Here is a 17,057-nt window from a genome sequence, read left to right on the forward strand (position 1 = left end):
GGCATGTTCCATCTCTATGTTCCAGCTTGAGAGGAAGTGTTAGAATATATAGTATATGTTAATTTTTGTGTTGAGTGAGGATACTATGGCCGTATTGTATTCTATATATTTGCTGATGTTTTAGGTTTATAAGAGGAATCAAGAAACATATGTTTAATAATATATATACAGTCTTCTCTTTGTTCCTTCTCTCTTTCTCTCTAGCCCTAATCAAAGTTTTGCATACTTTACACTTCAACTACTTCAAATATCGCCAATAATTTCAGATTATACAACAATTAACAACGGATTGTTGAAACAACTAAAATTTATAAGCTGAAAACGCATTAATGGTAATGGATTAATTTATTTCTGAGATACCAAAATCTACATCTAAATAGGCAGGGGAAGAAAGGCATTTTCAGTACTTTTTAACCCATGTATCATACCTACACATGGTAAACAAGAAAAAAAGATATGTATAATGGGGTATATAATATATATATAACAGCAGAGGAATTTCCTTTATCACTCATTCGAGTTTCTTTTATCTTGTAGTTGTCATTGAGTAACAGGGGAGAGAAATGATTACCTGCAAACAAAGTTCCTCAATTGGCATCCTCTTAATTTCTGGTATTTGGAAATCAGGCATCGAAGCGGCACGAAGTTTTGAATAAAGGTGATAACAGATTCCTGGTTGGCAGCGTCCTGCACGTCCCTCTCTTTGCTTTGCACTTGCTTTTGAAACCCAAGAAGACTGAAGAGTTGATACATTATTGTAGGGGTCATAACTTTTTTCCTTCATCCGTCCACTGTCTATAACATAAACAACATCATCAATAGTGATAGCAGTCTCAGCAATGTTAGTTGAAAGAACAATTTTACGGCAACCCAGAGGGGGGCGTCTGAAAACCTTCCTTTGCTCCGCAGATGGGACCATGGAGTGAAGAGATATTATCAAAAACTTTGAACAGTCCTTGAAAAAGGGGCTAGCAAGTAATTTCTCTCTCATTTTATTTATATCATCCCACCCAGGAAGGAAAACAAGGATAGCTCCATCCTTCGAATCCATACAAATCTTTCTCAATAACTTCTCTATAAGGGCAACATCAACAAGCTCAGGATTGCTAGTGGATAAATATTTATCGAGTAATTCTTGATCTTCCTCACAGTTGGAATGGACTTTTTCCATGTGTTTTTTAATAATTTCAGAAGCTTCTCCCTGACTCTCCCGTTCAGCCCACTCTGGTGCAGTAATTCCATCACTGTCTTGTAAATGGCAGTCTGCACCAAAAGAGAGGAGCATGCAAACATCACCCACTTTGCCTTTTTTTGCAAACACCATTAGTGGTGTTACTCCACTCGATGAATGCTGGTAATTAAAAACTTTCGGAGTTCTTTCAGAAGAGACCAAATCTCGGAGGGTATCAAACTCATCATTCAACCATGCCAAATTAATAGCCTCGTCAAGGGCAATCTTGTATTCCTCTCCCAACTCAAACTCATCGACCATGGCATCTTCTGAAGCACAATCAAGGTGATTATTCTCTGTTGCTTTCAGAATTGTAAGTACATCCTCCAAGAAGAAAGTTTTGACCTGTAACAACATTATGACGAAGATCACAACGAAAATCACTAAGACCAATCGATTGGAATCAACTATAGAGGAGATGAGGAGAAACATTTACAGGATAAGTGAACCCAGGGACTCGGATAATTGGGGATCCACCAAAATATTGTGAAAATCGTTCAGCATCAAGTGTAGCACTCATTAGAACCTGTCATAAAATAATTGGTCATTAACTCCATTTAGTAGTACCAACCACAGTGTATTCATTTATCTACTCTTGGCCAGAGGACTAAGGCATGTTATCAGAATACATGGAAGAAACAGTACTAACCAGACGTAATTGAGGATATGAAGGAAGCATGTCTCTGCAGATAAATAACTAACCAATGTCAGAAAAGATATATCAATACTGTAAAAAAGGAAAAATTAATGCATAACCCAACCTCATCTTTCTCTAATGATTGGTAATACAACAGAGTGAATGCTACTTTTTTAATAAAAATCAAACACGATTCTAACAATTATTGAATGCTCATACATAAAAACACAAATTTGTCATTTATGTCACAGAGATGCATAGCTTGGACATAAGAAAAGGGACAAGAATGCATGGAGCATTCCTAAAACATTATATAAACATGTTAGGATTTACTTAAGTATTAAATTGGTGTTTCATTTAAGGTAGAATGTTGCTTGACATATTTATTTATGATTTATGAGGAGAGTTAGGAGGATTTTAGTAATTTTGCAAGTTGCTGGACATGGCTATAGGGATCACCCATGGAACACATTCTGGGTCAAACACAGTTTTCAGGTTTCTTGATATTGCATTTAACAAGTCTAGAATATTCTACTTGGTAAAGATTCACTAGTTTCTTATTTGCGAGTCAAAGTTCCAGTAGAAATGAAAGTCCAACAGCCTATAAATATACATGTAAACGATCTTTTCAAAATAGTGTTGACATTTTGAGAACTTACCAGAGGCTTGTGAAGCATTGTTTGATGCATTATATAGCCTTACTTTAGGGCGTAATTCCTAACGAATCCTAGGTGGGATTGCTAGATTCTTCTTCTCCCTCGTCTTCTCCTCCACAAAGTAATTATACTTGGGTTGCTGTTTAAAGTCACAGATCAGCCCCTAAACTCCCTTAACCAAGCCCACCCTACCTATTGGCCTTCAATTTATCAAATAAACCCATAACATAGTGTAGGCTCTCGATTCATGCTAATTTTGACATAGATAGAGCAACCTGCAACTTCTGAAATTGAAAGCCTTCGTCATTCTACAAACTGTAGAACGAATTCTTACTTTTCAAAATTCTCACCTTTGAATATTTCCTAACCTAAACCCACCACAAATCCAACTGCAGATAGCCTCAGGTCAGTTTTCTTAAAGTGGTCCTATGTCACGGAGTCTATATACCACATTTATCAACCAAGCAATGTACATAAGCAAGTCCACACAAAGAATAAAAAAAGATACCAAAAAGGAAGTACCTGAGAATTGCTAGCATGAAATCGGAGTAGCGATCCCTCTCATGAATTTCATCCTGTTAAGTGACAAATCATCAAAACAAAACAAGCAGTCATATATAGCATACATTTTTCAGGACTTCAAAAACATAGTTAAAAAGAAAAAATAGATACATCAATGGACTTTCAATAACCGGTTAAGAGAACATAGAACCAGCAACAGACACTTTCAAAAAATCTTTCCGAAGCCACCGATCCCACACAAACACATTCTCAAAAACTTCAGTAAATGCCTTCACCAAATCCCTCCCTCTTAAACACATTCCAACAAACCTGAAGAACAACCATAGTCAAACCATCGGGTCCTGAAACCTTGTCCTTATCAAACTAAAAAAAACCAATCCAATTTCTTCCTCATCAAAATGTCTTTCCAACCAATTGGACTTATTGACCTCGATTGGAAACCAATCCAAACCCTCAATGCCAAGCCTGTCCACCCCACTCGAGGTATACAACCCAGAATAAAAAGAATTTTTTAAATTAATTATCTAATCCTCCCTCTGCATCCACTACCCTTCCTGAATCAGTTTCCAACCTCTTTATCAACTTCTTCTCCCTTTTCCCATATGCCACCCTATGGAATAGTTTGGTATTATTATCCTCTGCCTCTGACCATCTAATTTTCAATTTTTTACCCCAAATATTTGCTCCCTTAACACCCAATTTCCAAACTTAATCTTTAACTCCAATCTTTCCTTCCTAGGAGACTCATCTAGAACCCCCCTTAACTAAAAATATCCAACTCCTCAATTCTACTTAAAATCACATCTTCAATCACCCTCAAATCCCCAAAAAATCCCCTATTCTACACTTTTAACCTAACCTTCACTAACTTGAGCTTCATAAACTTGAAGCCCTCTCACCCACTAACCCTACATCCCTCTCACCACTCCTCAAAATACTTCTTAAAAGATTGATGGACCAACCGCTTATTTTCAAAATCTAAAAGGGGGTAGACCCCCATTTAAAGGGACAACTCACTACTTCAGAATTTGAATATAAAGATTAATATTAAAAATATGGAATAGTTATTAGAAGCAATAGATATTATCAGACAAGGGACCAATTTAAACAAATCTATGTTCAGGACTAAGGAGCTATCAGAATCATCAACAATAAATATAACGGAAGACAAGTCAGCATTGTAATGCAATGAATGTAACAGAACAAACCCTAGATTGGACAATACAACACAATATTCAAGAGCAAATAATTAAAAAAATCACACGTCAAGTTAGAATAAGATGAATACCACAATAATGTGAGTTAAGTCAGAAACAGCATCCTTTGCCAGTCTTTTTGAAGATTCTGCTTTCAACCTTTCAGTGCCTTTAGAAACCAGCACCCTCAACAGAACCCCATTAGTGCAAAACACAACGGATGAGTTCTTCCCACCTTTGGTCTCCAAACGTATCTGGGTTTGCAACAAAGCTAAGTCAGTAATAATAAGATATATAGCTTTAGAATAATGAATGGTAAATGAAAACCAGAAACATTAGGCCCGTTTGGTGTAGCTGTTAAAACAGCTTATAGATTATAGCTTAATAGATTATAGATTATGACTTTAATCAGAAGTTGTTAATCTGTTTGGTGTAGCTGTTGGATTATAGATTTAAGTTGCTGAGTAGTGTTTGTTAAATAAGCTGTGAAATAGCTTTTTTAATTAATTTTTATTTTTTGTTTGTCTACATTTCTCATAAAAAATAATAATAATAATAATCTATAGTCCATTTGAGTCTTTTTCTATTTTTAAAAAAATAAAAAATAAAAAAATTTAAGAGTATAATCATAAATTAACATGTCCACAGCAGAAGCTGATAATCAGAAGCAAGGGGTGAGCAGCTTCTCAAAATCAGCTTTTTTGAGTTAAAATAAGCTGTTAGAATCAGAAGCTGTTTGAAATAAGTTTAACCAAACAGTCCAAAATAACTTTTTCAAAGCTAAAAGCCATAAGTTGGCTCTGAAAAGCTGAAACAAACACCCCCAATTAGAAACAACTTGTTTCACTTGTATAGTATTGGAACAACTGTTCCAACACGGCATGAGAAAATACCACTTGTGAAGCAACTTATAATTGCTATATACGATTGTCCATAATTATGAAATTAGAGTATCTACATACACAAGCAGAGACATACATATTTGTTTTGCATGCTTTTCAAAAACATGACTATTACTACCAAGTACCAATTCTGATGTCACACTAAGAAGAAGAAGAGAAGAAGAATAACTAGAGAAGAAGAGACAATAAAGGAGAAAGCAAAAACAGAATATCAACTCAATATTCAATCAATGCCAAAGTAACAATCTCCAAACCTATTACACATATTTATAGGAATCCTAGGAAACTCCAATAAAAGTTACCAAAGTTTTTTTTATTTTAAATAATTGAATCCTAATAAACAATAAAATCTAAACCCAAATAAAACAACTAACTCTTGTATCCAAATCAAGATCAAGTGGGGTCAGCCACATGAATTATTTTTCATCATTTTGCTCTATCAAAGGGCTATTTGCTTAAGTTAAATTAAAAAAATCATATTATTTTTTCCTATTGCATCCCAAGTAAGTTTAGGCATTTCCCACCCCTTAACATTTCCATTTATATAGTAGTCATATAACCCTTTCCTCTCCACTGCATCTATCGGTCTTTGTTGTACATGACAATCTTAGCATGTTTTTTCCCAACTTATCTTCAATTAGTGCTACTCCTACCACCATTTCACGAATATATTCATTTCTAATTCCATCTTTCAGTCTTATCACACACTCATTTGAGCATCCTCATCTCAGCTACGTTTATTTTATGAATGTGTTGTTTTTTAGTTGCCCAACGTTTAGTGTCGTTGGGTTCGGTCAAAACATTCCTTTATATTCCTCTCCTCGTAGGCTTTCTAAATGTTTTTCATTTAACTTAATTTCCTTTTAACCTCCTTATTGGCCAACTTATATCTCCTGATTTTTTTATAATTTTTATCCTTTTGCCACTTTTTAAATCCTCAAGCATCATCATGTGCCTTCACACTCCCCATCACCTATGTGTGAGTGATAAGGGACAGGCTTTGAATAAATCTCAGGTGTTGTAACTGGAGAATTGGCTCCATATTAAACAAACATTTGTAAGAGAAGTGGATGTAGTGGAGAAACCGGTGTAGTGAGAGGCACCTCATCGACAAGTGGATGTAGGTTTGTGGTTGAGTTGAACCACTATAAATTATTTGCATGTTTGTTACCTCTATTTCTTCTCTTTATTGCCTTGTGGTTTGTGTTAGGCTTCAAGGGGAACACTGGCAGATCCTTTTCTGAAGAAAAATCCAAATCAACCCCTCTCTCTTGGTTGTCTTTTCAAGTCACTATCTTGATAGCAAGCCTTTGAATAAGAAGCTATCACAGTTATTTTCCACTAATTATAGAAGCCTATCATACCTTTTCGGATAAAAGACAGCTTAGTCCCTAAAGTATGCATTCTTTTTCATTTTAGTCCCTTAAGTTTCATTTTTTTCATTTTGGTCTTCAAAGTTGTCAATTTGAGTCAATTTGGTCCTAGCTCTAACATCCGTTTGCATTGATAACGGGAACAGTACGAATAAAAGACAGTTTTAGTCCCTCAAGTATGCGTTCCTTGTCATTTTAGTCCTTAGGTTTTAATTTTTGTCAATTTGGTCCTAACTCCAATCATTTTATGCAACATGTCTATTTACCTTGAATATATACCTTCTTGTACTGTACACACAACAATCTAAATTACTTTTTTAAAATCATCCAAAGGCTAATAATTTATATGTATATACTATTTTGATATATTTATATATATAATTCGGGTTTTGAGTTCTTAGGTTGTTTGATGTCTTTTGCACAAGTTCGCCTACATTTAATTCAGGCTTTTGAATTTTTGTCCAAGCCCGTATTGAATTCAAAAATATTTTGTCCAAGCCCTTAAAAAAAGTTGGGCAAGGCTCGGGTTGCTCAGGTTGACCTTGCCAAAGTTGTACTCGTAATGTCGACAGACGTTAGGTAGGATCAAATTGACAATTTTGAGGACAAAAATGACAAAAAATTAAAACTTAAGGGACTAAAATGACAAAGAACGCATACTTTAGGGACTAAAACTGTCTTTTATCTATGTTCCCGTTATCAATTTAGACGAATGTAAGAGATAGAGCCAAATTGACTCAAATTGATAACATTGAGGACCAAAATGACAAAATTGAAATTTAAGGGACTAAAATGACAAATAACACATACTTTAGGGACTAAAACTGTCTTTTATCCTAAATTTTCTTTCTTGGTGTGAATCAGATGAAGAATAGAGAACCTTTGTCTGTCCCTAGCACGCTTTGCAACCTCTTTACCCCCTCCGGTTTCTCTTTTCTTCTTACAATCTTCCTTCTCCACTTAGATTAGAAGTAGTTTCCAAACAAATTGTCAAATATTGACAAAAAAAATATTCCAATACAAATGCAACCAGTAATTATTTCCTCAATTAGGAATGATTGCAAAGTACATAACATGGAACTTCTTTCTCTAGGCAAGCACAGAAACCATTAGTTGCTTCACTAGAGGTTGCAATGGAGCAAAAAAACGTTTCATTAAAATTGTTTCAAAATTTTAATTTTGGTTAAATCTCTTATGTGATCAACTGTTGACTGAATGTATCAAAAAACTCCCATCATAAAGTTCTTCTCAATATTCAATTTTATGCAAGAGAAGTAGAAACTGGTAAAATAGATAAACATAAATCATAAAAAGGGTCAATCCAGTGCACAAGATTCCCACAAAAGCGGAGTCTCCAACAAGATGTATGAATTTATTGCTATAACCCGAGACCTAGTCAAATCTACTAAAAAGTAAATGAATTTATTGCTATATGAAAATAGCAATCATACAAGTAACAGTACCGATCATAGATATTACCTTATATCCCACACTATCTCCAACATTTTCGCCTCTTTCACGAGAGATTCTTTCAGCAACTACACATTAAAAATAAATAAATAGATAAATAATATTTATTATTTGAATGCAGCTGAAAGTGAGAGAAAAAGGGAAGCAGAAAGCAAGAACAAAGATATTCATAGACATAAACAGCTGGAATGCACCTGATGTTGCTGAGATTCGCCGTGGTTGAGTGCAGACTATTTTGCATGCCTCACCCTTGCCCCACATGTAATCCAAAAGAAACTGCGGGACCTGAATCATATTGATAAGGTTAAGTCAAGTGCCACGCATAATAATATTTGCGACATGTTCAAAAAAAGTTAAAGTTAATACAATACCAAGTACATCAAAGAAAATTTTGCAATATGAAAAATCAAATGCTTTTTGGCTGTGGTTCATAACTAACATATTAGAGCAGCAATGGAAGATCACTGTCACGCATCAAAAGAATTCCATCCAAGCTGTCAAAATTTAATACGAAAGTACAAAATGGAAAATTTGTATTCCCTTTACACACATACACGCAAGCACTCTACACATAAGAGAACGGTTATCACTTTGCTTGGTTCCCATTTTTTAAAAACAATTTTCAGAAAATTCTACACTCTTATTTTACGTGTTTTGTTGTTTTTACTGAATTTTTTAAATATTTTATGCAAATTTTTTACTTTTTAGACACACCTAACATAAATACACCTAAAAAGTAAAAAAATTGTAAAAAAAATCTTTTAAAAATTCACTAAAATATTTAGTACATTTTCTGTATTTTTATGTATTTCTTAATTTTTTAAAATATTTTTTCACAATTTTTTTACTTTTTAGACACATCTAAGTAAGGTGCATCTAAAAAAGTAAAAAAAATGTTTAAAAATTTAAAAATATTCAATAAAAACAAAAAAACACGAAAATCAAAAAACTCAGTTTTCAAAAAACTTAATCCAGAAAACTCAAACCAAACATAGTGTATAATATTGGCTTGACCTCACTTCCCCCCCCCCCCCCCCCCACACTCTCTGCACAAGAACTTCAGATAGGAGTATGAAAGCTAATGGGTATATCTAGTAGATAAAGGGGGGAAACACAAATTTTAATTAAGAGAGGGAAAGAGAGAAAAAAGGATGAAGTGCCCATGGTTTGTACACTACCTAGCCAAAAGGCAATAGATCATTGCACTAAATTTTTTTCTTGAACCAGTACGGGTAATGGATAGTAAAATGGAACCAAACAAAGCAGCACAAGAAGAAAAACTTCATTCTAAGAATTATATATATATATAAAGTGCTCAATTAGTACACATTAAATTCTAAGAATTACATGCAGGATTAAAAATGGTAAAAAACATTAAATGCAGGAGTAAGAATAGTAAAAACCATTTGTAGAAGCAAAGACAGTTAGATGGCAAATACCAAATAACAACATCAGATTGTGAAAAAAAAAAAAAAAAACTTCCAAAGGGAGATTCATGAGCAATAGGCATTACCCAAAAGGATAAAATTAAAAAATAAAAATTGGCTCTGCTTTTTAAATAAAACAAAAAGGAACCCTCCACAGAAAGTTCTTGTTGAGGGTTTCTAACCTGCCGACCAGAAAGCACAGGACAGGTCCATAAGGGTCCATGACTGTGTTAGACTTGTCGGGCACAAAAATGCATCAGATTCAGCAAAAGCAGACATGTCTTAATTTTAAATTTTAGAACTTGGAAGATTTGGATCACATTAGGGACACAGGACACTAAACCAACTCATTCCAGATATGGCAGGCTTCCAAATGTAATTTTCGACTCTAAAAAACATAGTCAGTTTGTCCAAAAAAAAACTTTTTATTGAAACAGATCATGAAGCCCAAAACTGGACAAAACAAACAAGGGAAAACAGAAACTGAACAGTAGCACAGGGATTGGCTTTAGAGAGATTGAATGAGGCAAAGGGGTAGCCCTAAGATGCAATATATAATCAAGGAGTAACTAGATAATTGTCATGCGATAAACAAAACTTGACAGCTGGCCAAAGATCCTCAGCTAGTGTATTTCCTGTCAATCAAAGCCTTACAGTCAAGCTTACAACTAAGGTTTCTCTAATATTTAATCCCATTAGCAATTTTCTTAGTGCAAAAGAGTATACTATTCCCCTTGAAAATTATCCTGACCACATTATAATGGCCATCAGATTTAACTAATAGCATCTTAACACCCTACCGAACTAATTTATTTCAATAATGCCCATTGCAAGATGGAGATTTGGTTAGCAACAAGTCCAACAACTGTATTTTCTTTAAGGACAAATAATTTTTAGGTAGTAAGTAATCCTTGTCTTTTAAGCCCACCCAACTAACTACCACAAACCAAGGTTCAGGTTTGGAAGTTCAGCGCTAAAAATGAGTGTTACCAGAACTTCATTGACCAAAACCAGTTATTTTTCATCTCTAAGTTGGTAACCTATTTGATGACACTTAATTCAGAGTGAAACTTTAAATCTCCGGCATTGAAGAGTTCGTAATCTTTTAAAAGAATTGGGCTGCCATTCTACGTAATTTGATACAATAAAATTAATTGTGGTAAAAAAAACCCCAATATAAACTAATTAGATCCTTTCAGGAAACCTTCTAACTGCATGGTGTAATCTTATTTCCATTCTACCAGTCGAAATTAAAGCATCATATAGAAGAGAGAAAATAAAATTGCCATGCACAGTCGTAATACGTTTACACTGGCTGTGAAGATAACTAAGAACAATATCTTTTTGTCAAGTAATGTTGAATGCTTCTCATTGATTTTTGGGATGTGGCTTTAATAGGAAGGCACATGATCTTCATGGATGTGTAGGGTGTGTTTGGTTTGTGTTTGTAGAGTAGTTTTTGAGATAAAAAGAACGAAAACTTATTTGGTTCACCTTTTTTCAGAAATAGTTTTGGAAATTTGTTTTGGGAAGAGAGTTTTAAAAAAAGTGATTGATTTGATGTGTATGAGAGAGAGAGTGTGATTTTGGAAAGTAGGCAACCAAACAAAATTTTAAAATTTTTTTTGGAAAAATTTATTATTACTCTTGAAAATTTGTTTGTAGATAATTTTTCCCAAAAATTTTTCTGAGAAACAAACCAAACAAGGCCGTAGTTTTTGTGGTGCTTTGGGTTCTATAATTAGAAAAAAATGCAATGATTTTTTAGGATAACATAGAAGATAAAGGGGGTTTGTGGGATAAAATTTGTTACTGGACATCTTTTTGGGTTTTGGCATTTTATCCCTTTTAAGGGGATACTGTTGTTTTCTATTAGTAAAGGATGGAGAGTGGTGGGTGACATGCAATTTTGCTTTTTATTTTTCTTTTATTGGTGGACTATGTGTTCTACATTGTACTCTTTGTGGTTCTTCTTTCTCATTAATAAAAAATTTGTTGCTTATCAAGAGAGAGAGAGAAATGTTAACCTGTGTTGTCTTTCCACATCCAGTCTCGCCAGATATAAGCACTACCTGGTTCCAGTATTTTCAACACATAGTAAGTCCATAAGAAGTGATAGAAAACAGATGGATAAAAATCACAGGTCAAAGGCATCCACATGATAGGTACCAAAAAAAAAGGTCTAATATCACCAGATATCTTGTTAAATTAGCAAGCAGCAATATACATTGTAAATTAAAAATCATTAGCAGGTGGCAACCATGTTCGCCACCTCAGTCTCAAAGAAAGCCTTGTCCCAGCTCCATAGAGACTACTATACAATACCCTTTTTTTAAATAAATAATTAATTAATTAAGACACCAGACCTCAATCCTCCTTTTTTGGGTCAAAAAACAAAAGGGTTAATTACACGGACCCTTCCTGAATTTTCTGGCAATTACAGAGACCTCCTTGAGGTTTCTAAAATAACACTAACCTCCCCTGTCAGAGTTGTCATGCTAGCAGTGTCAAATACCCTTCATTTTAGAAAACACAAGTGTTAAAATATTCGATCTTACCACAAAAAATAACTCCCCAACCATATTCTTCACCACCACGAGCAAACATCCCTCTTCCCCAGCTATGGTCTCCCACCCAGAGCACCAACACCTCCACAGTATATTATCACCTTCTTTTTCATCTATTTTTCCCGTTATAAATTATTTCTTTGTCTATACTTATATACAGACTTTCTCATATTTTCTCTTGAAATTAAACCTAGTTGACTTCTCTCTCTAAAAACTAAATCCAATTTCAACAACAAATAATGTGGGTTTTCTAGGAGCAATTCAAAGCAACAATGATATATATATAGATTTATCTTTCCCATACTCTCTTTATGAATTAAACTCATTTGATTTTCTCTCTGTAAATTAAACCCAGCTTAATTTGTGTGTTCTGGGTTCACTTTATTGATCATGAAGCATATGCAAGTCTCTCAGTCATTTCATCATAAACCTTGCAAGATTGAATTCTTTTCTTCTTCTTTTTTTGCACTGTTGCATACATAGGTCGCAGATATGGGTTAGTATAGTTGCTTCAGATGGGTTTAACTTTAGAGAGAGAAGTTGAAAGTTTTGGAGAGAGAAAATGGATTGAAACTTCAAAATAAAAAATAAAAAAAAGGAATACAAATCAAATGAAGGGGAAAGAAAGACGATAATAGCACTCATCAACTACATTTTCAATGTTCCTCCAGCATGTCTTTCACAATTCATCCCTTCAATGCGAAACCGAAACCAACACGCATCACTATCACTAGGGGTGACTCTACATGTAAGGGTGGGTGTTCAATTGAACACCCTGAAATTATTTATTTATTTATATATATATGTAATTCAACCCAAAGCTTTTATGTTGAACACCCTAACCTTTTTTCTTGAACACCCACTACAGCCCACTTTCTTGTACAGCCAACCCATCCCATAATCCTTTAATCAATATATATGCTTTGTGAAGTAAACACACAATATGTTTTGCTTCCTCAGCCTATGCAAAGTACTTATTTGACAAAATTGTGTGATTTTGCAATTCTCAACAAATGTACCACTTGAATGTTAATGATGATCAGTAGTTTTATAGTTTATGTCAATTTGAATTAAAGGAGCTTTCTTCAATTTTTTTTTTATTTTTTATTTTTATCATGCTAGTGATAAAAACAAAATATATTTATGTAAATTTTTGTATCTACATTTCATTTTTTGAAACATCGATATCCATATATTTATAATTTTATTTTATTTGTGTGATTTGGAAAGTCTAAAAAAATTAAATTTTTGAATGTCTATTTTGAAAAAAATTCCTGGAGTACCAACTGTGAACACCTTGAAAAAAATTCCTGGAGTCACCACGGACTATCGCCCCATCTGCATTGGTCGACAAACTACTGTTGGGGTCGTCATCAAAGCCGAGGCTAATTGCTCATCACATCCCCATGAAATGATCAGTTGTACCAGAGTAGGGAAATGTGGGTTGGAGGAGGCTAGCAGGGTGGTGGAAGGGGCATACGTGATGCAGAAGGAAGTCGGGGTTGGAGGAAAGGAACGGGGGCATAAGGAGGCAGTTAGGAGTGGTGGAAGGGATTGAGAGAGGTGGAGAAGAATGGCGTGCCGATTGTTTTATAGAAAAAAAAATGAGGAATAAGAGAGGAAGAAGAGGTTGCGGTGGTCGCCCGAGACCATGAGTGATCGTAGCTATGAATGAAAAAGGATTACTACATCTGATTATGCTGGGGCAGGGTAAGGATTCAGTGTTGCAATGTTATGCTCCAATAAGTAAATTATATTTGACTAGTGTGAGTTCTTCCAACATATTTTGACTTGAACATGGGCATAATTGCCATTTTAAAATTTTTAAGTGATGACATCATACTTTTCCATCTTAGCCATTGATGCCATGTTAACTTTGGATTTTTTTTTTTTTTTTTTTTTTTTTGGGGGGGGGGGGGGGGGGTTCTATGTATATTGTCAGGTAAAGTAAGGAAGGGCAATGTAATTTCAAAAAAAACAGGGGAAGTCCTTGTAATTGTCAAAAACCTTATGGGAGGGTCCACGTAAATAACCCAAAATAAAAAATCATGATTAACATCATTAAACCCTTTGCTATGGCAACACTACGACCTTAAGGGAGGTCTATTTATTTGATATTTTCTTTTAAGAAAGAAACATGCTTTTTTCAGGCTTATGGTTATTTTCTTAGAAGATTCTGTGAATATAGCTTGATAAATTCTGTAAGAACAAACATCCCTTCCCCCCAAAAAATAATAATAAAATAAAATAAAAAATGAAAACAAACAAATAAAAGAAGAAAAGAAACAAAGAACAAATGAACACCACTAAGCAAAAGGAACATATAAAACCTGATTAGATTCTATTGTTGACATAATCACATCCCTGAACGATGCAATTGGGAGCTTAGCTCTCCCTTCAGTAATCTGTCAAGGATAAAATCACAAGAAACCATCATTCTCAAATTATTAAAAGAATATTGTAAGTTCCACCCAATCTAACTCCAATAGAAGAATAACATTTTAAAAGTATATCCAACCATGTGAATAAACATAGAACTCAAAAAATCAGTATGGTTAGTCAGCAGGACCTGTCTTAACTCTTGGGATTTTTCTAACTTAGAAGCAAATGATTCCACCTTTCTCCCGATTTCGGCCTTGTTCATAGAGGGTTTGCAAAAAATATCATCTCTTTTTTCTCGTATTTTTTCAGTTTTTCCACCATGTTTCCCAATAGTTTCCTCACCCAAATCTCGATCATCAGGAGGATATTGAGTAAATAAGTCCTGTAAAACCTCTTTTGCATCTTCCGAAAATGTAAAAGAACTGCAATTTTCCTTCCCATCCTTGGTGAAGCCATTCTTTTTAATTTTGTGCACACAAACATGCCGTTTATTCCCATTCCTACACAAGCTCAAGTCCATAAGAACTATATAGTAAACAGCAAACATATTATGACCAGCACGCCTAGAAAATTAAAAGAGGATGCTGAAAAACTAGCCTACATTATTATGAATCAATAATATAGAAAATTCTAATGTTACCATATCTATACTCACCCTTTACTTCTGGACTTCAGACCCAGCTTCCTACATAATTCATGCACCACAGCACGTTCAGCATTTGTAAGGTTGGGTTCGAAAGCATACACTGCATCAATTACAAAATTATCAAAATCACTTTTTCCAAAATAAGCAAGAATTTATAAACTAAAGGCGCCAAAAGGGAACTACCAATGAACACATGAATCTTACAAACTACATAGAGCATATAAGGGCATCTCCAATCCTTACCCTTTAACCATATCAAATTTGAATTTGAGTAAAAATGCTCAAAATCTCTCTCCACTCCTTTACTCAAACTCATACCAAATTTAGTCTTACTCAAATTTTGACCCCAATCAAGAGAGACACCGTTTTTTTACTCAAATTTCTAAATACAATTTGGGGGTGATTCTGTTTGCACACCACACTTTGTCTCACTACACACCAGTTGTGTTGTTCGGATATCAACTTCCAAACAAAATACAAATGTTCACGTATCTACTATTGAATGGGAATTTGAACATTTTACTTTTGTTCGGAAGTTTATATCAACACAAATGGTGTGTACTAAGATAAAGTTTGCTGTGCAAATAGAACTACCCAATTTGGGGTGATATAATAGCTTGTAAATTTACAATTGTGCCAATTATCATACTTCTACTGAAATTTATACTCAACTTTGAGTTTGGCCATTGGAGTACTACAAATATAAGTAAGGGCAGGAGATGGCCCAATGCGTAGAGACCCTCTCCAGAATCGGAAAAAGACCAACATTATCAATCTGGATAATGGGTATTGTTAAGAGACGATAAAACCAAAACGATACCTAATGAATGGGCAGAGAATTACAGAAAAGAAGCAGAATCTGAATGTAAACACAGTTTCAATAAACAACGAAAAACCCATGTGCCAAATTTCCAAAATCACACAAATAAATGCAAAGAAAAATAAAATAAGTAGAAAGGAAAAAAGAAAACATCAAGAAAATACACTATTGAACTGCTAAGGACCCAAAAAAAAAAAAAAAAAAAAAAAAATTGAAATTGGAATTTGGGTTTGGGTTTGGTTGTGATTGATTGAGCGAACTTGGGCTTACTATCATCATTTGTAGAAAGAAACTGGTCGATGATTTGGGATATACGAATGCGAGTGGATTCAGCAACATTAGGGTTTTGTTCTTGTTGTTGGCCGCCTCCGCTCTTTTGTTTCTTCTTCTTCTGTGAATATGAAGATGGTGCGACTTGTAATTTCATCATCTTCGCTTCTTTTCTTTTCTTTTTTTGGGTTATATATTCTCTCTGAATCTGCTGCTGCTGCTGCTGTTCTGCAGCTGGAAGGAAAATGAAGGGTTTGGAGATACTGCAGGATTTAAGTAAGATTTGGGATATTTTTTCTGTTCTGAAAAAATGATTCTTGCCTTGTTTTGCCCCTTCAATTGTCCATGCCGTAGCTTCTATTTATCCCCACGAATTCAACTATATACAACCCCCTCCTTACTACATTCAATTTTTTATTTTATTTTATTTTATTTTTATTTTTCCAGATGGGGATTATAAATTTAAAATGGTAATTTATTCTTAAAAAATATTTGAGAACTCTAATTCGATACTTTTAATCCATCTTTAATGATATAAAATAGACCATACTTCTCAATTTTTTATCTTTCTCTATTTATCTCTTTATTCTCTCTCTTTCACTTCATCAAAAGGCAAAATATAAGGAAAACTTACCTGTAAGTCCTATACACAAAATTGAAAACTTATTTAATCATAATACAAAATACTTACACCAATTAATTTTACATATTTTTAATTGTTACCAACAAATCTTTTTATTTATTTATTTATAGACTCTGCTACATCCCACCACCATCGAACTTACTTCAGACGGTCGTCAAAAAACTCGCCAGAATATTTAACATCACCTGAAAATCGTCAGAGCATCGCCTAAAGTTCGCTAGAGTATCGCTAGAATGTTCTGAACATTATTAGAAGTCGCCGAAATGTTAGAAACGTTTGTTGAATGTTAAAAATATCGTCGAAATGCCCAGAATA

The 17,057-nt window shown here is 34.2% G+C and overlaps 1 protein-coding gene across 1 annotated transcript in view; it reads right to left on the bottom strand.

The window, feature by feature from the left end:
- Nucleotides 1–16,525, bottom strand: part of LOC114258608 (DExH-box ATP-dependent RNA helicase DExH6) — a 31,227-nt gene extending 14,702 nt beyond the window's left edge. The window contains exons 1-12 of the mRNA XM_082883463.1: nt 16,100–16,525; nt 15,019–15,109; nt 14,551–14,863; nt 14,312–14,386; nt 11,442–11,486; nt 8,182–8,272; nt 7,997–8,055; nt 4,335–4,496; nt 3,047–3,099; nt 1,881–1,914; nt 1,668–1,757; nt 572–1,576 (exon numbers count right to left, since the gene is read on the bottom strand). Coding sequence (XP_082739589.1) covers nt 572–1,576; nt 1,668–1,757; nt 1,881–1,914; nt 3,047–3,099; nt 4,335–4,496; nt 7,997–8,055; nt 8,182–8,272; nt 11,442–11,486; nt 14,312–14,386; nt 14,551–14,863; nt 15,019–15,109; nt 16,100–16,259 — 2,178 coding nt within the window. The 5' untranslated portion in view covers nt 16,260–16,525. The remainder of the gene's footprint in view (nt 1–571; nt 1,577–1,667; nt 1,758–1,880; nt 1,915–3,046; nt 3,100–4,334; nt 4,497–7,996; nt 8,056–8,181; nt 8,273–11,441; nt 11,487–14,311; nt 14,387–14,550; nt 14,864–15,018; nt 15,110–16,099) is intronic.
- Nucleotides 16,526–17,057: the final 532 nt, after the last annotated feature.

The sequence above is a fragment of the Camellia sinensis genome, chromosome 8 (assembly GCF_055761805.1).
Source record: "Camellia sinensis isolate YWXY chromosome 8, ASM5576180v1, whole genome shotgun sequence".
NCBI lineage: Eukaryota > Viridiplantae > Streptophyta > Magnoliopsida > Ericales > Theaceae > Camellia > Camellia sinensis.